Source organism: Lynx canadensis, chromosome C2 (genome assembly GCF_007474595.2).
Source record: "Lynx canadensis isolate LIC74 chromosome C2, mLynCan4.pri.v2, whole genome shotgun sequence".
Classification (NCBI taxonomy): Eukaryota; Metazoa; Chordata; class Mammalia; order Carnivora; family Felidae; genus Lynx; species Lynx canadensis.
This window is the reverse complement of record NC_044311.2, coordinates 110,392,320-110,418,325: the sequence shown is the minus strand read 5'-3', so window position 1 is coordinate 110,418,325 and position 26,006 is coordinate 110,392,320. Positions and strand designations below refer to the sequence as shown.

The 26,006-nt window shown below is 37.5% G+C and overlaps 1 protein-coding gene across 1 annotated transcript in view; it reads right to left on the bottom strand.

Annotated features, from left to right (window-relative positions):
- The window catches only part of LOC115523333 (ABI family member 3 binding protein), a 270,902-nt gene that overhangs the window by 159,048 nt on the left and 85,848 nt on the right, over positions 1-26,006 (bottom strand). Inside the window, exons 3-6 of the mRNA XM_030329269.1 lie at positions 20,653-20,721; positions 17,174-17,306; positions 4,273-4,454; positions 3,653-3,708 (exon numbers count right to left, since the gene is read on the bottom strand). Of these exons, the coding sequence (XP_030185129.1) occupies positions 3,653-3,708; positions 4,273-4,454; positions 17,174-17,306; positions 20,653-20,721 (440 nt within the window). The remainder of the gene's footprint in view (positions 1-3,652; positions 3,709-4,272; positions 4,455-17,173; positions 17,307-20,652; positions 20,722-26,006) is intronic.

Here is a 26,006-nt window from a genome sequence, read left to right as displayed (position 1 = left end):
AGGACAGATGGCTGTGCAGAAAGTGACAATGGAGAAAGCCTCACAGAGAAGCCTTAAAATATCTTTTTAATTAATTTGGGTTTTCCTTTGGAAATAACCAAGAGTTTCAAACCACAACTCATCACAGCTGGCTGGAGTTGGGAGTACTCCGCCTCACAGCTTGAAGTGATAAAATATCTGGCTTTGTGTCACAGATGCAGGAAGTTTCTTCCTCGACCTTCTCATCATGGCTATTTATGATATGAAAAAGAAATTAAATTCCTTGGGAGTAAACATTAATCATCTTTCCCAATTTTGCTGAGTAACTCTCACTAGATGAAATATTTTGCACAAAACACTATTGGGATATGATTGAAGAAAAGGAATGAAAGAAATGACATCATTGGGTCACATGTAAGACAAAGCATGACAGCCAAGAGGGTGGGAGATAAGATATGCCTCCTAGGTAACCATTCACAACAAGAGTGGGGATTGTTCCAGAAGCGAATCAAAGAGCAACTCTATTCCCTGTGGTTGGATTTGAGACAAAGCCAGAGAGGGACCTTAATAAGGAATGGTACAACTCAATACTTAGTACTGGGCCAAATGATTGTTTGGAAAAAATATATATAACCTAATCAATATATGACTTTACCACCTGCAATATAGTGAAATACAACCCATATAGTTTAGAATTTAATTACCACAAAAATCAAACCACTTATAAAACTAAAAACAAAAGAGGGAAATATTTGCTCTCTGGATAAAGAAGGGCTATATAAAATATAATGTAACCGTAAATATGACAATGGAAAAGACAAATAATTTGATTAAACAAATTTTAAAAGTAGGCTATTTCAAAAATTTCCATAAACAAAATTGATAACAAATGTGAGAATAATGTTCCTAGATGATATAACCAAGAGTCAGTGTTCTTTAATCTATAAAATCTTTAAAATCTATTCAATAAAAACCATGAGACCCCCCATTGAATTAAAGACTAAAACTAAAAGTCATTAAATGGAAAATACAAATGGCTGATAAACAAGTGAAGAAAGCAGTGCTATTAGAAATCAGGGAAAAAATTTATAAAACATTTTAAACTATTACATTATGTGAAAATTTAGTGATGGAAATACATGTTGATAATCAAGGCATATTAGCAAGATAACTCTGATATATTGATAGCAAGATGGTAAAATGGCCCAACCTTTCTAGAAAGAAATTTGATCATATATAGGAAATTTTCAAAATGTTAAGAATCTAAGTTACTAATTCCTGTCTAAGTATCAATTATAAAGAAATAAGTAGACAAATGAACTAAGATTATGGTCATAAATGTTTGCCATAGCATCACTTATAATTAACAACAATTAGAAATAACTTGAATGCCTACAAATTGGAAACTGAGTTTCCAATTTATATTATAGAATACACAGTAATTAAAATTATATCTATGAAGAGCATTTTATGACATGAAATATGCTATGCCATATTTTGACTAAGTGGATTATAAATGGTTTTATACTGGTCTATATTTGGCAGTGTTGTAGATAATTTTGTTTTTATGGCTTTCCCCATATCTATATAGTCTCAATTTTTAGATATTAGATTATTAGGAAACAAATCAAAATCTAAAGAAAGGAAAGAAAAAAATGAATGAATGAATGAACGAATGTGACATGGGAATTTACCTGCCATCTCCTTTCTTACATGATGATTTGCAACATAACAAAACACTTTCCTGGGCAATCTAATAATCATTACTTGATCATAAATTTGCAAGGGACACACTTTTCTGCCAATGCAAACCACAGAAACATTTGCCTTATCAGGATTAATTCTCAATCTTTTTTACCCAAACCATTTTTCTGTCACTGACAAGAATTCTGCATTTTTTTTTCATCCCAATGAGGTATGTACTACCTTTTTTTTCCTACTAGCCTACATGATCAATGGGGTATTCTTTTGACTATTTCATTAGACATAAAAGATATCCATCCACAACATGGACACATTAAATAGAGCAAATTTGCAGCCACGAATAGTCTTTGCATGTTCACTTGACTGTAGGGTATTTCCCTGGCTGGATACTCCCAACACATAGGGACCAAAGCCAGCACCAAATTCCTCCCTTCTCACCAGAGTGCCTCCTCTACCTGCTCGGGCCATCATCTTATAATCATGCATGTGATTTAATGGATGCAGAGAAAGGTGAAGAAACCCTTTTTCACTGTTGGTGGGAATGCAAACTGGTACAGCCACTCTGGAGAACGGTGTGGAGGTTCCTCAAAAACTTGAAAATAGAACTACCCTATGACCATACAATTGCACTACTAGGTATATATCCAAAGGACACAAAAATTCTGATTTGAAGGGACACATGCACCCCAATGTTTATAGCAGCACTATCAACAATAGCCTAATTATGGAAAGAGCCCAAATGTCCATTGACTGATGAATGGTAAAGAAGATGGGATATATGTGTATATATATATGTATGTATATATGTATGTATGTACATACATACACACATACACACATATATACACATACAATGGAATATTACTCAGTAATCACCAAGAATGAATCTTGCCATTTACAACAGTGTTGATGGATCTATAGGGTATCGTGCTAAGCGAAATAAGTCAGAGAAAGATAAATATCATATGATTTCACTCATATGTGGAATTTAAGAAACACAACAGATCAACATAGGGGAAGGGAAGGAAAAAAAGGATAAAAACTGAGGAGGCGGCGAACTATAAGAGACTCTTAAAGACAGAGGACAAACGGAGGGTTGGTGGAGGGGAGGTGGGTGGCGAGATGGGCTAAATGGGTGATGGGCATTAAGGAAGGCACTTGTTGGGATGAGCACTGGGTGTCACATGTAAGTGCTGAGTCACCCAGTTCTACTCCTGAAACCAATACTACACTGTATGCTGATTTGAATTTAAATAAACAAATTAAAAAAAATAAACAGATAAAAACGATAAAAGAAAATGCAAACATCTCTGTGACAGTTACAACAATGGCTTACATTTATAACAGGTAGTACATAACTGGTGTGGTGCTTCCTGAGAACAGATTTTGAAAAGTGGAGGGAAAAAGGACAAGAGACTGAGTTTCTGCAGTAAGAGAGAAGAGGGGGTCTAGATGAGGGGGATGCCTGGCAGGTAAGATATGTAGATATTTACTACACTCAATAGAGGCTAGGCACAAATAAAAACCAAGCCAGTTGCTTCATCATTTTGAAAAGGGTTAGCTCTTTAAGCAGGAAGTGAGAAAATAGTGGGAAGAGGACAGAGAAGTGAGTAATACCAATGTAAATAGAACATATACAGATTTACTCTGGAAACAGGTTATTCTAAAAGACAATCCACTGCAGATAATAAGCATAACCTCAAAATACCTGGAATCTGGATATAGAATAACTACATCAAGTATCAGTATTTTAGAGCTATAAACATATTAGATAATTTGCTCTCATATTTCTACCTCCATTTGCTGAAAAAGAAATTCCTAAAGCATTAAGTACTTTACACAAAGCCCCATGGCCAGTCATCTAATCCTAATAGGCCTATTTTCTTGCAACCACCACCACCACCAACAACAACAACACAATGCAGATACAATTTCTAAAAAACATTCCTGAAAATAACCTGGTACCTACCACTGTGTGGGCTTGGTCATAGGTACTTTGGATTTTCCCATTGACTTTGCTTTTACCTGACAAAAACAAGCAGAAAATAACATTATTTTCATTCTTTGTGTTCCTAAATTAACTCTTCCTACTCATGATGAAGACAACTGTACTCCTTTTCTAACTCAGACTCTTTATTCCTATTAGTTATTTACTGTCATTTCAAGCGCTGATTCCAATGAAGTTTGAATGAAGAGATGACAAAGTTTGGGCCCCTTCGAGTATTTCTATGTTCACTTCTACTGGCCCAGCTTTCCATTCTGAACACCAATACACATTACTGCTGTTTTCACTCAGTTGGTGCTCATAGATCTGAGATTGATTGAAAATACTAAAATGGCCAAAGAAGTGTTATCAATAAAGGCATCAAACATCAGTTCATCACATTTTCTGTTTAAAAAAACACTTATCAACATAAAAGATTCTGAAGTATCAGTACTCAAATTGTCTTCACTTTTGTATTTTTTTAAGCACTAGAGGATGGCAATTAACTCCCCTCATATTTAAGAATAAAATAATTAAAATTTTGGTACTTAGGAAAAGAAGATAAAAGTTACAAAAATCTTCCTCAAACAGTTCCTGGTACTTACTTCCAACAATAGTCTTGTGATTGAAAATCTTACTCCAAATTCCACCTTCTACATTGTCTTTCACTCCAAATTCATAAACTGTGTTGGGTTTTAGATTTTCCACAATTGTTTCAGTGGCTGGACAGAGTTGAAAAACCCATTTCTTCTCCTTATCCTTTTCTCTATAGCGAATTGTATAATATCTGTTGAATAACCAAAACATGATGCTTTTAATCCACAGGGAGAATCAGAATGCTATTTCAAGTTTCTTAATACATCACAGACTCCTATCTACTTCAAAGACTATGCTTAATACTGGCTTCTGTTTTTATTTTTTAGAAATTGCAGAGAACATGACAAAATAGCTCAGTGTGTACTTAAGGTTTTACATTTCTAATGCCAAGTTGGAGAATGTGAAGCACAGTTATGGTCTAACAGAATTCAGTTCTATTATTTGCTACTTTGCAAAACGAAAGTTGGAAAGCGCCGGATGTTCGTTTCTTTCCAATTATGCATAGAACAGAGCATAGGTACAATTTTTCAAGTGCTTAATACTGAAGTTTTATAGCTAAATGGGTTTAACTTGCAACTGTATGGGTTTATGCCATGGAACATGTATTAGAGGTGGTATCATTCAATTTTGTACAAGGGGATCCTGAAATTCTAAGATACATCCAGGACTGCATTTTAAGAGTGAAACATTCTTACCATAAAAATAGAATCAAAACCAAAGCCAAGCTGAGAGTTCAATGAAAAGAATCAAACCATGCAAATTTAAGATCAAGGTTACCTATTTGCTTAGGGGTTCATAATATTCAGACATACATATGAAGTAATGCTAATTGTCACCGCTATTTTTTTTGCACTTTTATCACATGCTAGGTTTTATATATATTATCTTGTTGTCATAAAATCATCTGAAGTGGTAGAAGTTATTAACTCATTCTGTAGATGTGAAAATAGAGATTCAGAAACATCATTTAACTTGCCCATTGCTGCCCACCTAGTGACTTTGACCAGTGACAGAACCAGAATACAAAGACTCCTCTGACCCTGCTGTAAACAACCTCATCAAGTGGGCCAATCAGGACAGGGGAGCGCATTAGTACTGTATACAGTCATAAGAAGTCAATGAGCTAGAGCTATATATATATATCAATATGAACAGATTTTACGAATACTGAACAAAAATAGCAAATTACAAGATGACACATACAGTTTCATGATTCACATAAATATTAAAATGCTCACAAAATATGTTACCATATATGGTAAAGTGTAAAGAGACAGCAAATATTGCAAGGGTCCAACATTCATATTAGTGCTCTAGTTCCCACTAAGAATTTTTTTTAATGCTTATTTTTGAGAGAGCTCGAGAGAGCTCAAGAGAGCAGGGGAGGGACAAAGGGGGAGGAGACAGAAGATCCAAAGTAGGTTTCATGCTGTCAGCACAGAGCCCGATGTGGGGCTCAAACTCAAACCATGAGATCATGACCTGAGCCAAAATCAGATGCTCACCCACTTAAGGAACTGAGCCGCCCCGGCACCCCACCCAGTGAGATAAAGGAGTATAGAAGTGGGGCCAACAGGTATACTTTATCTGCTTTTTATTTTTAAATAAACATTTTCAATAAATAGAATAAAATAATAGCTGTCATGCATGCTGATGGAAACTTAGGTGTTTGTTATACTATTTTAGGTTCTTCTATTTTAAATTTTCTCTCAAACATTTAGTACCTCTCCCCCACTCCCCACCCTAGCAAAACTAAAGGGGCTAAGATTCTGGTCAGTTGCTTTTACTTGAAGCCTTACAAAGTCACTCATTTACTTGTGCTAAAAATGTTTATTGTGCCCCCCTCTAAGTGCCAGGAACACATTGTTGATGATACATAAAAACAATTACCTAGAACTTCTAGAAACAAGGGGCAGGACTGGCTACATAATTTGTGAGGCTCATCCCAAAATGAAAACATGGGACCCCATGTTCAAAAATGATTAAGCATTTCAAGACAGTGACATTAAAGTATTAAACCAAGCATGGACCCTTCTAAGTGCACAGGGGGACCCTGTGCAAATGCACATGTTGCATGGCCATCAAGTCAGCAGGGGGTTTATAGTTAACAAATACAGAGAGAGGGGGAATGGTTTTGTATGTTTCTGTACATTTGTATTTTGAATGTATTTGTATATTCAGCCTATGTTCCTACTAGTTACAAACTACTGAAATGCTTGAAGTCATTCATTAGCTTGCTTCTTTCTAGTAAAACTGCCAGGGCTCCAGTTCCTGACTTCCAAGGAGCAAGAGACTGAACGAGTGAAGGAAGCCATTCAGCCAAAATACTAACTACTACTGGGAACATACATTATAGACTACTAATCCTCTGTGTCCTGTAAGTTGAAACATCAATAGACATTTATGCAACACACTTATTGACAAGTATGCTGCATGGAATTTTTGTGGCTGTGTTTTTCCCTGCCTTGTATACTAGAAAAAGTCAGCGAAGTGCAGAGAAGCTAAAATCAGACCAGATGGGCTACCACATTATGCATCTATACTTTGGATACATTTCTCAAATCCTTAATTGCTGGTATGATCCAAGGTGTGTTGCGGGAGGGGGGGTCACTGCTAATACAACAACCAAAGGCCAGATTCCAGAGTTACCAGTAAGTTTGATTTTATATTATCTTCCCAGGAATAAAATGGTACAAAAATGTTCTAAGAACTTCCCACATGTTAAAAACAAAACCAAACAAAAACAAAAACAAAAACAGAGTGGGTGGCTCTGTTGGTTGAGCATCCAACTTCGGCTCAGGTCATGATCTTGTGGTTTGTGGGTTTGAGCCCCAGTCATGCTCTGTGCTGACAGCGCAGAACCTGGAGCCTGCTTTGGATTCTGTGTCTCCCTCTCTCTCTCTGCCCTTCCCCCACTTGTACTGTGTGTCTCTCTCACTCAAAAATAAATAAACATTAAAAAAAAATCCTGCACATTTTTTTCTATCTTGATCACAAAGCATTCAAAATAACCTGTCTTATATCAAGTTTGTTAGGAAAAATAAACATACAGGCAGCCAACCTCTCTCTTCAGCCTCAGAGGTTATCTTTACCAACACTGGCTTAATTGATAGTTGTGTAACATAGGAAGTTCCAAATGTTAAAAGAGATAGTCAGTAAGACTATTTACCTGTAAGGTAGTGAAGTAAATTTCCTTGATTTTAAAGCTAAATACAGGCCTTATGAAAATTAACAGTGCCGTACCGCACACAGAAGGTACTCCATAAATGTGGAATGAACAGAATGGATATTTGGGTTCTCATGGGGTCATTCTAAAATTAGAATATAATTGCTCTAAATGGTCAATAATTCCATCACCAGAAAATATGGATTTAAGCAATAAAGTTTACAATTATATTATCTTTTTCAATGTGTCATTGCCTAAGGTTTTACCTACCAAAACTCAGCATTCCTATAAAATCAATGCAAACTGAAGGAAAATACAATAAATATCTACATTGAACATTTGCAGAGGGCTTAAGATTTTAAAATTTACTTCAGTTGATTCATACAATAAACTGAAATGAGAATAAGAATTATTATAGAAGAAAAAAAAGGCCAGTAAGTGTCTAAGATCTGATTGTCAGGGACAGAGCCAGACAAATGGTGGTTTTCTGACTCAACTAATACCTTTAGTATTGCATTGGATGGTCTTTCTACTACTGTGGTGCTTGGCAAAAGGAAATGAAAACAGGTAAAATGACCCAGGAGGGAAGAGGACAATCATAATTCCTTTCAACATCATTTAAGGCTTTTTATTTTATTGTGTATTTACCATAACATAGAGTCACAGACTTCCCATTATTGTCTGAGGACACTCAGGATCAAACGTTGATCATACCCTTTTCTGTTGATGATTAAATTTGGACACAAGTGCAACAAGTCTATTAAAAATATAAGTAACAGCCAGTGAATGTCATCAGACTAGACTTCTGGAAGACCTGCCTCCAGCAACTTGGACTTTAAGGAATGAGAACATTTCATGTCCTTGTGGTAAGAAACTACTGAATGGAATGTTTGGTTTAAATAACATCATCTTTGCTTGGATCTCCCTAATAGTATGAATATTGATAATAATGCTTACTGTAGTTTAAAAAAAAAAATTCCATAGCTCCTCTAAATGTAGGATTTTCACTCTCCAAAAAGAACAGGGGTTGGACTAGACAACGTATGGGATCCTTTTTGTTTCTACAAGTTTATTGTCTACATATTAGACCTTTATTCCAATAAACTACAGAGGCAGAACACAAGGTAGAAACCCCATAAACGTAATTTATGAAATAACTAGTCAATTATACCAAGAGGAGAAATGGAGCTATGACAAGATAAATGTAGTCCTTTCACAAACTAGTCTGCTTGATGCATGTTATTGGTCATTGTTTGAACTTTCTATACTTTTTTCAGCAGTATTTTTATTTCTGTAACTACTATTATATTTCCTAAAACATCCATTATATAGATTTTTTTTGTTCTCTTTATGTCAAACGACACTTCCTGACACCGCCTTTGTCAATATTTTTGCTTCTGATGTAAATTCTGCCCTCACTCCCTTCTTCTTAAAGTGTCTCTGTCCATCACCCCCTCCCTGCCCCTCTCTGATTCTGGGGTTCTTCCTGCTGCCCAAACATACATAAACATCTTGGTGATTTTATTCCATTTCCTTATTCCATTCACTCGCTTCTGAGCCAAAAAATTGTTTAGGTATTTTTCATTCTAAAAATGAAAAGAATTTTCATTTCATATTCCCTTTTATCCCTGCTGTTGTTTAACACAAGATGTCTTACAAGTAATCTACCTTATCCCACTTTCTCATCACTCGTGATGCCTAAATCTCTTTGTAATCTGGTGTCTGATCTGTAATATAATAAAACCCCTTGATCCAACCTAGTGATTTAATCCTTCCTGAGTTTCCTCACTACCTTAAAATCTACTTCTGTTCAAATCTGCTCCTATTCCTGTTAGCTTCAGGCCCCTTCTCCCCTCAATCGGTTTTCAAGGCCAGTTAGGTTTCCCTGCATGATTCCTCTTTTACCTGTTTCTTCTTCATTTCTAAGCAGCACTTATGGGACCAGTTCAGGTTTTTATTATCTTTGGACTCTTAAAATAATTTTCAAACTGGTCACAAATTTCCAAAACTCTCTCCTTTATCCCCTAATGGTGGCTGGCTTAAACATCAACCAAAAGAATCAGTTTCTAGTGATTTTGGTGCTACCTAAAATGAAATAGCTCACCTGAAATGGCCGTTATAAAACAAAGCAAATAATATCAAAATCAACAAGAATAGCAAACAGTACCATTTACTGAGTGCTTACTGTGTGCCATACACTGTGTTAACCATTTTACACGTATCATCTCATTAAATTCTGACAACCCCATGAGATAGTAGTATTATTATCCCATTTTACAGATTTTTAAAAATGCCTTTAAATACCTTATCCAAGGCCATTCAGTTAATAATACAACAGAATTTTGAACATAGGTCAGTCTGACCAGAATTTGTACCCTCAATGTCTGTGCTGTTATCATTGCTGGAGATACTCACTGTGGACTCTAGACAAGAGATGTTGCATAAGACGTTCATGAGCTAGATGGCCTGACCTTAAGACTTGCTCTGTAACATTCCACTTATTCACTTGTACATGTGTTGAGAACTGCTATTATAAAGCAGGATGCTAGGATACACATGCAATGGAAGATGAGTGGGACACTGAAAACTTCAAAAATGAGCTCACAGTATAGGGAAGGAGGTAGATGTATATATGGATAGAACTAAAGAAGTTGGGATGAAAAACAGAGGGTGCTGAGGGGAGCTGGGTATAGCCCTCTACACTTGAACTGTTGCAATGGACAAATGGCATTTTAAATCCAAAGGGTGTGACTTAAAGTTGGATATCCTACATAGGTTCAGGAAAGCAAAGTAGTCCAGATTTAAAACTCATGGCAGTAGCATGACTCATATATTCTTGGAGATAGATTCTATGAGAGATTCTACGATTTCTTTTACCAGGCAGTAGAAGCTGGTGGAGATTCTTCAGCCAGGGAATAAAGTTAAGCAGTGATGGAGGAGGTTAGACTTACCAGCAGTGGGAGAATTAGAGAGAGATTGGAGGGAAGAATCTCAAATAATACACTCAGTCCACACGAGTCAACCAAGGAATGACTCATGGAAGAAATGAAATGAAGAAAAAAAAGATCAAGGTTATATTTGTTTTTTTAAGTTTATTTTGAGAGAGAGAAAGAAAGAGAAAGAGAGAGAGTGTGTGCAGGCACACAAACAAGGACAGGGCAGGGAGAGAGGGAAAGAGAATCCAAGCAGGCTCTGCACTGTCAGCACAGAGCCCAGCATGGGGCTAAATCTCACATACCTTGAGATTGGTAACCTGAGCCAAAATCAAAAGTGGGAGGCATGAGCCACCCAGGAGCCCCCAAAGTTAGTATTTCTACACAAGAATTGATGCAACTAGATTTCTTTATGGGATAAGTGTGCTAAGAAAAGCATTAATATAAATCAAAACTGAATTTCCTACCTTGAACGAAATTCAAGTAATGGAAAGGAATTTTTTTGGTAGTACAGATTAAGAATTTAGTTGGAGTTTGAGTTACTAACCACCATTATTTGGTCATTCTAATGTAGATCATTACACCAACAACTGAAAATAGTCTTAGGACTTTGGAAATGAGTCAAGGTCAGATATTAGCCCTGCAAGTCACCTATATCCTTATCACTCCCATTGCTCTCTGTACAAAAGCAACATCAGCACATCCTGTGAGCTTTTAGAAATGCAGAACCGCAGGCTTTTCCTTATGCTCTGGAATAGAATCTGCATTGTAACAAGGTCTCTTACGTGATTTACATGCATAAAGTTTGAGAAGCACTTTTTACTTAAAGATACAGCATAGATGAGATAAGGGGGGAAACAGATGAGAGATCCAAGGATAAAACTCTATTCCACTTTGGGAGGTAGGCTAACAATTAGCAATAGAGAGGAGAAAAAGGCCAAGAGAAACATTTCACAAAACATGTCAAATAGAGTTCAAGAAAGACGGTGGCTGACAATTCCACTGAGAGGTTAAAAAGGTAAGAACTGAGGGGCATCTGGGTGGCTCAGTTGTTTAAGTCTCTGACTTCAGCTCAGGTCATGAGCTCAGTTTGTGGGTTTGAGCCCCTTGTGAGGTTCTGTGCAGACAGCTCAGAGTCTGGAGCCTGCTTTGGATTCTGTTTCCCCCTCTCTCTGCCCCTCCCCTACTCACACTCTGTCTCTCAAAAATAAATCAACATTAAAAAAAAAAAAAGAGTATGAACTGAGAAAACACTTCCAGATTTAGCAATTCATTGGTCATTGGTGACCACAAAGAGATATTTCAATGGAATGGTAAAAAAGGAAAGGAAACCAGTGAAAGGGAATAAAGATTGTAGGGGTGGAACAAAAACCAGGTATGAGAGAACAGACCACTCTGAAAAGTACTGGAATGAAGAGATTGAAAAATAGCTTGGAAGAGCTAACAGAATTAACAGAAAATGTTGTTTGGTGATAGAGAAATCTTCAACCTATTTGCAAGCAAGAGGCATGGTCCCAATGGCAGTGAAGGGGTAAATTTGAGAGTAAAGTCTTAAGGAATGTGGAAGGGACAGGATGATGAGCACAGTCTCGAGTCAGAAATGTGCTCCTTGGAAAGAAGAGAAGGAGGATGAATCTGGGGTGAAGAACGAGTGAGCTGATGGTGGATAATCTAAATTTCCTTAGTTTTGCAGAAGCCGGGATGGACTGGAGTAGGAAAAGAGCCAGGGAAAGAAGCCAGGATGCTATTTCCAGGATCCAGGGTATGGTGACAAGTGTCTGAATTAGAATTATTGGCACGAATGTGAAGAAGTAGAAAATAAAGTCATTGATGTACTTCCCAAAGACAGAACCATTATAACGTGGGGGCTTATTAGCTGTAGGAGAGGAAAAATGAAAAATGAATCAAGATTCAAGTTAGAGTGAATGGAGGAATGAAGGTACTTCAGAAAGTACTAAGATGTGGACCTGAAATATCAAGAGAAACAGTAGGAGTTCAATTTTGTCATGTGAAGTTTGAAGTACTGGTGAAACTAAAGTGAAAATGCTGCTGTTTTACTTTTTATTCATTCAGTATATATCGACTGAGGGCCTATTATGCGCCAGATGCTGATCTAGGGACTGGGAAGATTAAGTTGGTTATGATACACATGGTTCCTGTCCTCACAGAGCTTAAAATTTACATGGAAAGACAAATGGATAATAAGGCATTGGGCTCAATCGAGAATTCAGACATCAAAAATATTTGCTTCTTAAAAACCTGGGGGGCGGGGGGACACAAAAAAAGAAAGGCCAGAGCCTGCTCTGGACCAGCCCAAACGGAGGGCCCTCATTCTACATTAACAGTAAATAACTACAGTATGAAAGTGTCAGAAAATGTGAAAATGATTTCTAAACAAATCATAAAGCTTTAATAAGTTGGCAAAGGAGTGAGAACTAAAGCAATCTTGAACACTTTAACAAGTTGGAAACATGGGAAGGAAAAAATAAGCTATTAATGAGGGAATAAATTTGGTTAAAAACATGTTTTACTCTTCATTGGGGCCAATTTGGAAAGGTTTCTTTTGCCCTTAGATATATTGAGGACAAATGTGTACATTCTTCCATTCAAAGAGTAAAAACACATCTACTTTCCAATGTGAATTCAGGAAAGGATTTAGGAACATGAATACCCATATGGACCCTATGCAAACAGTAACAGAGCCATGTGTTATGAAGGATAACGTGATACGCCATTAATATTTCCAAACTTAAAACAAAATGAAACATAGGGGTTTTCTCACTTGGAAACTTACTGCATTGAGCTTTCATAGATTAAGTCGAAATCCAAGTATAAAGACAAAAAAATTTTCTTTGTATAGGATAAATAGGGCTGTATGCATCAATGAGAAAGGATGCCAATATTACACAGAGTGCCAGTATCAGAATTCAGTGCATTACACTGATGCCAGTTGGTGTTCCTAATGCAAGCTAAAGGCATTCAGATTCCAATGATTATTTAATAAAGTACTCCTGAAGGCAAAACTCAGCTATATTAATCTTCTGGTTTTCAAGAAGCAATCATTCCCTATAGCTACTATTATTCTAACCTACTGGCTTAGTCAAAATTCTAAAACAAACAAAAAACCCCCAGCATCTTGTAGGGTAGATTTCTCCAAGTCTGCTTCTAATTACATTCATTTAGAATCCTGGTGAATTTATTTGGGTGTTTATAATGTGCACAGTAGTTCTAGGGCCTTTCAACAAGGACCACTATTTTTTCTCAGCTACCACAAAGACTTTAAATTTCAGCTCTTTATTGACGGTACTAACTAGGAAGAAAGGAGGCATGTGTAAATGAAATCCGTAAGTACTCCAAATGCTTTCTTTTAAGCATTACCATTGAATTCTTCCCTGTTAGTCATGTCCTAAGAGTTTCCTATTTTTGTCCAGGATATCTTGATTGTCCCATTCATCCAGGTTTCAAAGTTTACAAGTATCTTGATATGTTATTATTGAATCTTAAGAAAAACACTTTATGCTAAGTAGAATTATCAATTTTGACTATTGTGATTTAATGGGCATGGCTCCATCTATTTGATGACAAGAGTAAAGCCAGGGTGTGTGGGAGATGAACAAGGGGGTTAGGGAGAGATACATGCATGGTCTGAGTAGCTTGGGTCTTCTAATCAATTGCCTTGGTTAATATCCTAGCTTCATCAGACCATCTGTTCCTCTCCTTCTCCCTGTATTATCTCTTTGTGCTATCAAACCATGGCAACATCTGTCAATTAGAATCAGTATCAGATAAATTCCTTCATGAAGGGTAAGGTCAAATGGAACTGAACGAAAAATTTGAGGACAGGGGAAGAAATCATATCCAAAGCATGCTCTATGGATTTGTGGGTTAGTTAACTCCATGAATTTATCAAGCAAGTTAAGTAACTATTAAAATCAGCTTCATTTTGCTACAAGAGCTCCACATTTCCTTGCTTCCTTTCTTTGTTTCCCCTTCTGTCTTTAAATTAGAAACTCAAGAAACTAAAAAGGAGTAAGAAAGCAATCTGTAAATGTTAACCTTCTCAGCATGGTACCCTGGATCAATCCAGTAAAAGCTGGAATTACCACGTGAAAGCCTATTTTGTCAAGAGTCCATTTTCCAAACAAAGTAAGTTAATGGACTTAGTGGTGGGTGATAAGGAACATTTTAGTTTCTTTGAAACATCTCAAGCTTATTTTTCAAGAAATTTGGTTTTGGCACTATCTTCTACATGGGTTTTTCCAATAATTTCTTCCTTCAGAACTATGAACATGTGAAGGAAAATCTAATTTTTTTCTTAGTCTAAATTTCCTAATGAAAGTCATATGAAAGGTACTCTTGAGAACTTAGGAACATTTTTAAAGGTCTTTTTTTGGTTCAATTTAGACAAATAAAAATAAAACACTACACAAGAGATTATGTCCAAAAGTATATGAAAAGTATATGAAAAGTAATAGTGGATATTAAGACTCTAGTAAGATGCTGCTATGCTAGAACAGCGAAAATGCAAAATGCTGACAACATGAAATGCTGGTGAGGACATAGAACAATCCGAATTGTCCTATTGCTTACAGGAGTATAAATGGAAAAGTTAGGCGAAAAAAAAAGTTAAACATACATTTCCCCTGTGACCTAGCAATTCCACTTCTAAATATTTATATAAGAGAAATTAAAACATAGGTCTACAAAGTCTTAAAGAAAAACATTTATAAAATCTCAATTCATAATAACCCAAAACAAGACATAAGTAAGTACCCACCAATAAAAGACTAGATAATAAATTCTGGAATATTCACATAACAGAATACCACTCAGAAGTGAAAAAAGAATGAGAGGTGCCTCGGTGTCTCAGTGAGTTAAGCATCAGACTTCAGCTCAGGTCGTGATCTCGAGGCTCCTAAGTTTGAGCCCCACTTTGGGCTCTCTGCTCTGTCCCCCTCTTTCTCTGTCCCTCCCCACTCGTACTCTCTCTCAAAACTAAACAATAAAAAAAAAAAGGAATGAACTATAACACACACAATGTCATGAATCGCAAAAACATGCTGAATGAAAACAAAGGGACACATAACATGCTGTATGATTTCATTTATGTAAAATTATAGATTAGGCAAAACTTATCTACAGTGATGGAAATCAAATCAGTGGTTGCTTCTTGAGAAAGGTACTATCTGGGGGAATGAAAAGGTTCTATTTCTTGATGGGGCATAGAATACATGATTATGTGCATTTTTCATATCTGATCAAATAGTGCATTATATTGGATTTAAATTATACCTCAATAACACATTTTTTATTTAAAAAGGAAATGAGGGCATCTGGGTGGCTCAGTCAGTTGAGGGTCTGCCTTCAGCTCAGGTCATGATCTCATGGTTCATGACTTCAAGCCCTGCATCAAGCTCTGTGCTGACAACTCAAAGCCTGGAGCCTGCTTCAGATTTTGTGTCTCCCTCACTCTCCACCCCTTCCCCACTCACATTTTAACTCTCTCTCAAAAAAATAAACACTTTTTAAAAAATTTAAAAAAATAAAAATGGGATGAAACTTTTAAAATTTAAAAATCACTTTGAGTCCATTTAACTTTTTTAAAAAAATTTTTCATAGAATGCCTCGGTTGAAGAGAATTTGGAATCCTTGTCAGATGCAAAGTTTTGAATTAAAAACATTTTTTTAATGTTTATTTTTGAGAGAGAGAGACAGAAATCTGGAGAGGGGCAGAGAGAGAGGGAGTCACAGAATCCGAGGCAGGCTCCAGGCTCTGAGCTGTCAGCACAGAGCCTGACGCGGGGCTTGAGCTCACAAACCGTGAGATCATGACCAGAGCCAAAGCTGGACACTTAACTAAGTCACCCAGCTGCCCCTGAAGTTTTGAATTTTAAAGGTAATGTAATAAATACTTATGATAAACAACCATTGTCTATCCCAGCTTAAGCTTCAGTACAGACCATACCAAATATATGTGCTGGATGGATGAATGGCAATCATTTGAAAATACATTAGATGTTTCTTATTTTGTCCAGTGCAGGAAGATAGGAGCTTCATTTCCAAACCTGTGCTTTTTCCTGTGTTTACATCTCTCCCTGTGTCTATGTCTCCAGTTTTCTCCAGCAGTGATTCTCAAACTTAAGTGGGCATCAGAATTTTCCAGAGGCTTGTTAGAACACAGATTACTGAGCCCCACCTTCAGAGTTTCTGAACATGAGAAGTGAATCCAACTGATTTTGGTGCTACTTGGTTTGGGGCAACACTTTGAAAACTACTGCTTCTAGTACTTCAACTGTCAAATCAAAGATCCAACCTCTTCCTACCAAAGATCAGTATTTCCAACTTTCAACCATCTTTCCTAACTGCCTTGGGCCTCATCCTCTGAGCTTTTATTACTCTTCTCACGGAAATTCCCCATTGCTATTTGGCTCATTCTCCTTTGTACTTTATTCTTTGGAAAGAAAAAATGCTTGCATGTGTTTTCTATTCAGGTAGGTAGTAACTTCCTCATGGGGAAGGGCCCTCACTTAGTATTTTCATTCCCCTCAAGCTTAGGACAGCCTGTATAGCTAATGGGTGATCTGTATGTGCTAATACCCCTGATATTTATACATTCTTCTAAAGCATGTACAGATACCAGAAAACCAAGAGGTAGGGGGCACCTGGCTGGTTTAGTGGATAGAGCATGTGACTCTTGATCTTGGGGCTGTGAGTTCAAGCCCCACGTTGAGTGTAGAGATTACTTAAAAAAAAAAAAAAAAAACAAGAGCTAATTTACAGGTTAAAAAAATCTTTTGTTAGATGAATTACCTGTCATTGGGACAGTGACTCGGCAATGTCCAGTCATGGTGTGGGTTAATGAGGAACCCCCAGGACAGGAATACAGAGCTTGGTGACAGAGTGCCGACCACCAGCTGGAGAGGTTTGCGAGAGCGTGCTTTACCTGTGGAGGTAACATACGGGTAACAGTTTATTTTTATATTGGGGTAAAATGCATAAAAATGACTCAGGAAGATGATGAAGAATGTGAGCCATCAAGTGTCTTTTCATAGAGCACACCAATATTATTAATTTTGTGCCCATGAATTTAAGCATAAACCCAACAAAATATTATTTTGAGATTTATGTGTGTATGCGTGTGTGTGTGTATATATATATGCATATATGGGTAATGTATGGCATGTAAAGTATATCCAGTCATACCCAGGTTTTATTTCTTGTGGGTTAGGGATGTATATGAAGGTCTTAGCTATTACCAGTGAAATGAATAATGCAAATGGATTCACTCCATTTCTTTTACAGATACAATAAAAGCATATTTGGTTCCCCATCCCCTACTCAAGACTATGAACTAGTGTGAAAGAATATCAAAGAATAGAAAGCTTAACATCTAGCTTGTAGGTTATATTGTTTTTTCAAGCCAATTTAGAAGCATAAAAATCCCTTGTCATACTATTACAGTAAGCATTTTTTTTTACAGTTAGTGTCTATATAGAAAATGTATGCACTTTTTTTTTTTTTACACATTCTTAATAATGCTGGGAGAGTGGAGATAATAAAGGAATCACGGTTCTTCTGATAGGACTAATTGGATTTGGGTAATGCCAAGAGATGGTGACAAACCACTTAAGATCTTCTTCCAGCATATAAGGGGCAGATATTTGCCTTTTCAAAAAATATTGGAAACTTCAGGATTAGGGGACAGTGCAAAAGAGGAATGAAGATTCTTTGCCATGGAAACCAACTGGCTCAATAAAAAAAAAAAATCTGTAAATAAAATAATACAGTATCTAATAAAATTATGCAGAATATAAAACATTCTATATTTTCATTGGACCCTGTCTTTCATTTCATGAAATGCCTGTTGTATTTGCTATAGGAAGAATTTGTGTTATTTTAATCTAACATAATAGGAACTAATCGGAAGGTACCCTTTGTATGAGCTTAGTGAAAGTTACCTGAACCAAATGCCCTTGACAATTTTGTCAGGCTTGCTGCTTCTATTAGATTTAAGTTCTGTCAGTTGTTACTGTGGTGAAAACCCTTCTTAGCCAAGAATATGTATAACCAAGTAGTGGCAGATTGTTTCCTTGTAACATAGCTGAATTTATTCAAAAGACATTTGAAATAATTGTCAAGGATAGCTGTTATTTTGTTGTAAACATGCATTTATCCTTCTCTATAAAATTTTCCAGTTCCACCTATGATACTACCTAGCATTACTATGATTCCAAGAGTCCAAGTCTGACTGCCTATGAGGGTAGATTAGAACCTGATGAGAGTGAGAGGTTTATGCTGTTTGAAAAAGCCCTGAAGGGATTCTGATATTCCTTTTCTAGCCCCTGATTGGTTCTCCCTAATGTAATACCACTATCTCATTCTACAAATGAAAACTAAGGCCGAGCTAAGTTTCAAGGGTATCCAAGTTCATACCAAGAGTAGGGTCAAGACTCAAATTTCTGTCTTCTGAACTGTACCTTTGTTTTGTTGTTTTTTTTTTTTTCTACATCACTGGCATAGCTCACCATGTATGAAGATAATGCCATTTAGAGACAAAAGATAAATTTTCCTTTCTCCAAGGGAACCTAAAGCCTACAAGACCAGAAAGTATTTATTTCACTAAGTATCGATCTGATACAAAAGTGATTAAAATGTATGTGGTAAATGCAAATATAAAATGAATCAAAGTTAATACATTAGTCATTATATCATTCTCAAATTCACATTACCAAAAAAAAATTACACCCGCTGCCTGAAAGGAAAGGTGGGGTAGTACAGTATATCCTGAACAAAATGAAACAATTTCCTGAGCCCGTCATCACAAAGAGAAAAATAATTTCCAGACCAGTGCCATACAAGTCCCCACAAAGTGCTACTGAGTTGTAATCATTCTTTTGACGTCCCTTACACATCTTTGTGTTTTTGTATTAAGAAAGAGTTTGATGAATGTGAGGCCAGAATCCCATGGGTCCTTACTAATACTTCTTGACTCTATTAAATATTTTGAAATAAAGTCTTGAAATGGTGACTATCATTATAAGTTATAAGGAGTAACTGAAATTTCCCTGATGCTTTGGGATAATTTAAGGGGCCAGGAAAAGGGGTTTGTGTTTTTCAAAATGCTTGACTATTAACTGCTTCTCTAAAAAAGACATGAAAAACAACCGAAGGAGGGGAGGGGACTGTGGCAACCTATTTCTGGTAACTGGCTTGGCTGATGCGTCCAGAGGACAGGATTCACAACTGCAAAGGGGAGGTTTGCTCAGTGTGTTTAAAGATCTGTATGCTCCCCCCACCTCCATGCCAACCCTTTAGAAAGATCTAACAAAGGAGACCCTTCGTTGTTTGACATTTAGTGTACTATGAAAGAGAAACGTGATTAGGAAATATGTAAAGAATAATTGACATTAGAAAATGAAAGAGAAAACCAAACCTTTTTCTCAAGTATCTACAGTTAGGGAGATTTAATACCAGACAGTAAAAGCATATTCACAGCTTCTACAGCCTCTTACAGCAAGGGCAGCTTATTTGATCTGACAAGCAATTTTAGTAGTGAAATTGGAAAATGTAAGGTTTTTAATCTTTCTCCAGTCACGTAGAAAAGGCTTCTACTCACTTATTCCACATGGCATTTACTTTCCTGTTTCATGTCTCCCCATCCCTGGGAGTATCTGTGTTGTGTTGCTATTGTTTCACGAAAGCAGTCCTTGCTCTATTTGTTCGACTAAATACAAGAGGTTTTGAAGGAAGAGATGAGGAGTCAAGTAAAACCCAAGTTCCAATCCATGTAACATGCCTATAAATGAGTTACACTTTTGAAATGTAAACAGTCTCCTTTAACAAAGTTAGACATTAGATTTTGCCCTTAAGATCCGGAAATCACAATAGTGCATGGGTTCACACACTGCCAAGTAGAAACAGGCTAGCAGGAGCTAACTCTATGTGAGCACTTGCTGTGGGCCAGGCCCTGTGCTACGGGCCACACATGCATCAACTCCTTTAACCCTCACAACGGCCCTTGTATGCAGGCGAGAGGAGGTACACACAAGTCCAGTAATTTGCCTAAATTCCTCACGTTTGTATATAGTGGTGCTGGGAGAAGGTCCCAAGCAGTCTCTACAACCAGACCATAATACTTGCAAGGAGGGTTATCTGTTGACACAGGGCCTATTGTGCTGTATATTCTAATCCATGCTCCTAAGGCTTCTCCAACGCACTTGGTCTCCGTGGGTAGAAATGAGAAGGCATGGCTTAAAGTTAATAAAAGCTTAAAAATGAACAAAATATACCTGAGCATGACTTCTTTTGACTTGGAGGAGGGGCAGGCCGCACAACAATCAGATACTTCGGTTCTGCATCTGGAAATGATAACATTATTTCTTCAGTAAAATTTTCTGAGAAGGAGCAACATTCACGACAGTACATCCATGTCCTGACTCAACGTTCCCCGGAATTAGTCATCATAACCACAGCACCAGTGGATAACAGGACCCAGGAGTTCGGAAAGTTAATACTTCCTGAGATGGTTCAGTCCACTAAGTCTTTTAAATGAATATTAAATCCAGATTTTCAAAACCAAATGGACAGGAGTCAGGGAGAAGTCTTAAAAGAATCTTGCTAGACACAGATTTCATGTCACATTTTCATCAATTCTTTCCCGTGCAAAGAGGTTTTCTTTTAATCTGACCATACCCATTTTGTTACCCTATTCTTCACACTCTTCTGATGCTTCAGAATCAGAGAAGGAAAATCATCCTTTCATAAGACACAACAGGGTCTCACATGCTGTGTGATCTGAAACTGCTCACTTCTCTGTTAATATCAGTATTCTTTTTTTTAATGTTTCTTTATTTTGAGGGAGAAGGAGGGGGAGGGACAGAGAGAGGAGGAGAGAATCCCAAGCAGGCTCTGTATTGTCAGCTCCGAGCCCAACGCAGGGCTTGATCTCATAAACCGTGAGACCATGACCTGAGCTGAAATCAGGAGTTGGACGCTTAACCCACTGAGCCACCCATGTGCCCCCACAATATGAATATTCTTAATGTTCCTTTTTTTTATCCTACTTGCATAATTTCTCAGCCTGTTATCATACTCAACCCATCCTTTTTATGAGCAATTTTTAAATAGAGTCACCATTTTGTGTTGGTATACTTTCAGTAAAATATGCCAATGGAAAATAAAGAAAATCTTTTAAAAATATTTAGCCTTTAAATAAATGATGTTTAAACAATCAGTATGCACTACATCAGGAACTAATAATTTATCAAATAATTTTTAAAAAATTTTTAATGTTTATTTTATTTTGAGACAAAGAGAACATGAGCAGGGGAGAGGCAGAAAGAAAGAGAGAGAGAGAGAGAGAGAGAGAGAGAGAGAGAGAGAGAGAGAGAATATCCCAAGCAGGCTTCATGCTCAGCTCAACCCAGGGCTCAATCTCACAAGTGTGAGGTCATGACCGGAGCTGAAATCAAGAGTCAGGCCCTTAAGCAACTCAGCCACCCAGGTGCACCCAAAAGCTTTTTTTTTTTTTAATTGATGTTTCCAAGATGGTTGATTTTAATATATACAAATAAGCCAAATGCACATTGGGCATACTAACTAGCATTTCCTAAGCACTTCTACTGGACTGATTGATGAATCTTATCTACAATAGTTCCTCAGTAACTTTGGATCCTGAAATTCATTCTGTACCCAATTTCATTTGGATGCTGCAGTCAACAAGAGTTCACCTCTGCTTGCTCAGGCAGACCTCACATCTTCGTTTTGTTTTTATTCTGAGTGCAAACAGCTCCCCTCTCCATGAGTTTGGAACAGAGGTTTCTCTGCCCAAGGTTTTACAGAGCTGACCTTCTTCTCGGATACAGACAATGTGGCAATTCAGCCACTTTTAATGACTTGAGACTTTGTCTTTTACTGGACACCCCATACAACCTTATTTGCTATAACCTGCTACAGTAATTACACTCCATAAAGTAAACCAGGTAACCTCTTGAACTGACATCAGAGCTTTGGCTGCTTAGTGATAATTACCTCATGACCACAACACAGATAAGGGAATATTCATTATGTTTCAGATCTTGTGTTTGAAAGCCTATCTTGCTTAGAGGAGCTTATACAAGGAACACTTAACCTAAATCAAGGTCCCTAATAAGAATATAATGCATTTCCTTATTTTATTTGGGATATAAAGGAATATTAAAAAAGTACAACATATTCAGTACTTTCTATGTGTAGACTATTTGTTAAGCACTTCACATTTGTGACTTAACTACTCCTCGTGGCAACCCTACTTGATACAGACTATCATCACCCCAATTTGTAGATGAAGTTACTGAGGCAGGATCAGCTTTGTGGGCTGCAACATGCACCATCAAGCAGGGCCCCATGTCCAGAGGGGTCTCATGCTTGGTTTAATGCCCTGCTGTCACCATCTTGAAATTCTTAATAGTTATATCTTTGAATCTGTGTTTTGTGAGGGAAGCCTGAAGGGACGATAAAGCACATGTGTGAGTAGACAGGAACCATATGCAATTCCTGTGCTTTCTTTCCTTCACATTTAGCGGTTGAGATGCCCTATTAGGTATAGCATTCTGAGGGACCCCTTGTGGTAGGGTCCCCTCCCTAAGGAAAAGAAAAACCTCAAGGCAACCTGGCTACACGCATACGGGACAATATCCCTCACAACCTTGTAACATGAGACCATTTAATCAGACTACACGTTTGTGTGTTACCACATATGGGAGAAAAAGAAGTAGAAAATATATTAAAAAAAAAACTATGCCATGTGGTGTTTGGGGCTCAGTTCCTTGGGTATGAACCCAACTGAGCAGTGCTGGTGCCGGCAGGAATAAAGTTGCTTCTTGCAAAGAAAAGCCTAGGTGTTACAACTCTGTGTGAGAATCCTACTACACCCTGAGGCAAGGGGATTCAGCAAGACTCAAAAGTAAAACAAGATGAACCTATTGCATCTAGGACTGAGGGAGAGAGTGAGGAGGGGGATGAGGGGCCACACTGTTCAATCAAACCCACACTGGCTTCGCTGCAGAAAGAAGGAAATGGCATTTTAATGCCCATGGCAGAACAATCCTATAGTATCCTTTCTCATTCATGTTAGTTGTACCCTATTTGCCAACCAGTTCCACTGAAAATGATGACCTAGAAGCAAAGGGGAAACCAGAGCAAGGCCCGATTCCCCCCAATTTTCACATTTTCCTCACTCGTAAGTAAGTCCAGGGCAGGGTTGTGGCAGCATGTCCACATGCCAAGGAGTCAAGTAAAAAGAGCAGTTAATTTTGTGCACTTCCAGTCCTCTGGTAAGAATGAAGTACGTGTGCATGTATGAACTACCAAGAACAAAGTGTGGCATTTCAGTGACTCTGCTTAGGAGCGAAAGGCCCAAATTTGCATTTAAAATTAGCATTGCACAATGTAAAGATAACTGGCAAATTTCATGCTAATGATGTATAGTTTTAATTTACTTAATAGCATTAAATAGCAAATAAAATGATATCACAAGGTGAGAGAAACGAAGAAAGGAAAAAATTTATATTTTATTATCTTTAATGACATTTTTCTCCTGCTTTTTGAAACAAGGGCCTCCCATTTATGTTGCATTTGGCCTTGCAAATTATACGGCTATCTTAATCTAGTCCTCAAAATGCCCTTTTACTTTTAATGTTCTTTTTTTAATGTTTATTTTTTGAGAGAGAGAGAGAGAGAGAGACAGAGCCAGAGCATAAGCGGGGAAGGAGCAGAGAGAGAGGGAGAGGGAGACACAGAATCCGAAGCAGGCTCTAGGGGGTTGGCCCAGAGCGCGATGAGGGACTTGAACTCACTAGCCATGAGATCAAGACCTGAGTCGCAGTTTGACACTTAACTGACTGAGCCACCCAGGCACCCCTACTTTTTTGGGGTTTTTTTTGAAGATTATTTATTTTGAGGGGTGGTCAGGGGGAGGGGCACAAGGAGGGGAGGGGCAGACAGGGAGGGTGAGAGTGACAGCATCCCAAGCAGGCTCCACACTGTCAGTGCAGAGCCCAATGCGAGGCTCAAACCCAGGAACCATGAGATGGTGACCTGAGCCAAGAAAACAAAGGTAAATCTCTATGTTTCTTAAATTACCCTCACTGTGGTAGAGTCTCAGACCTAGCCTTTCATTTCCCTCCTTGATGCACATTAATTCAATTATGCCTCAGTGGTTTTAAAACAAAGTCCAGAAACAGGAGAACAATAACATACATAGAAGCCAAAGATAGTGCCATGATCCAAGACATATGGTTGCATGAGCAATTTAAAAGTAATTTTTGTTATGATCAGTCATTTTGCATAAAGCACAGGCTGTTACAGTCAATTACAAATTGGAACAGATGTGGGGAGCTGGGTGCAGTTATGTTGCCTCTCACTGCTCATTAGAAGCTTCCAACATTCATGTATTTCAGCAGACTCTGCACTTGGTTTGGAACACAGAGATGGAAAAATAAAACAACTAGAAAAACCAGAATTTCTATTTCTGTTATGTACTATGAAATTCTTTGTGGGATTGTAGCAGCCTGGAAATATATACACTGTAGCTTGATCAGCAATTCTGGCAACACATGCCAAAATATACTTCATTTAGAAAATGTGTATAATTAAAATGTCAATTTCAGCAAATTTGTGTAGAATGCGGTTACTTGAACCAACTTTCCATTCCTTGTAATGAAGCCTGCATCATGTTGTCGACTAATTACATCTAATTTGTTTAATATTTCAAATGCCCTGGAGGTGAGGGATTGGGACAAGCTTACTTTTTAAGACAGTGTACTATTGAAATCCTTTATAAAGTACTAAATTTTTTGATAATGCAAATAATCCTCCCATGATTGCCCTGTTTGATAAATGTCAATTATCACATGTTTATTAGAGGACAAGTATGTTGTAGGACACCGCTTCAGAATGAGGTCATAGCGAGGTTTATTTCTGCCTTGCGCGTTTCCACAAAACAAACATGTAATAAGCCAGCATGATCCTATAGGAAATCATGTAAAGGACTTGAACAAGAATAATAGTTTGCCCTTGCCATCTTTTTAACCATTTTGTCTCATATCAAACTAAATTTCTAGACATGAAAGCATGGACTCCAGAGCCTGGAATCAAATCCTGCTTTTTAGTTTGTTATACAAGGTGAGTGTTTAATGTACGTACATGTTTCCTCACCTACAAAATGGGAAGAATCATAGTACCTAGCTGCACAGAAGTCTTAGTGATGATTAGCTTGTAACAGTGCCTAACACACAGAAAATGCTAAGTTTTAAAAAATATTTTTATTTTTGAGATAGAGCACAAGCAGGGGAGGGGCAGAGAGAGAGGGAGACACAGAATCTGAACCAGTCTCCAGGTTCTGAGTTGTCAGTACAGAGCACAACACGGGGCTCAAACTCCTGAACCCTGAGATCATGACCTGAGACGAAGTTGGATGCTTAACCAACTGAGCCACCCAGATGCCCCAGAAAGTACAAATGTCAGCTATTACGATGACAATAATGATGATTTCTTGAAAGCAGAAATTTGCCTTAAGAGGCCCTGAGGACTTATAAAAAGGAAAGAAAAAGTTTAAAGCCTTGTTTTTTAAACCAACCACCACAGACTCCAAAATGCAAAAATA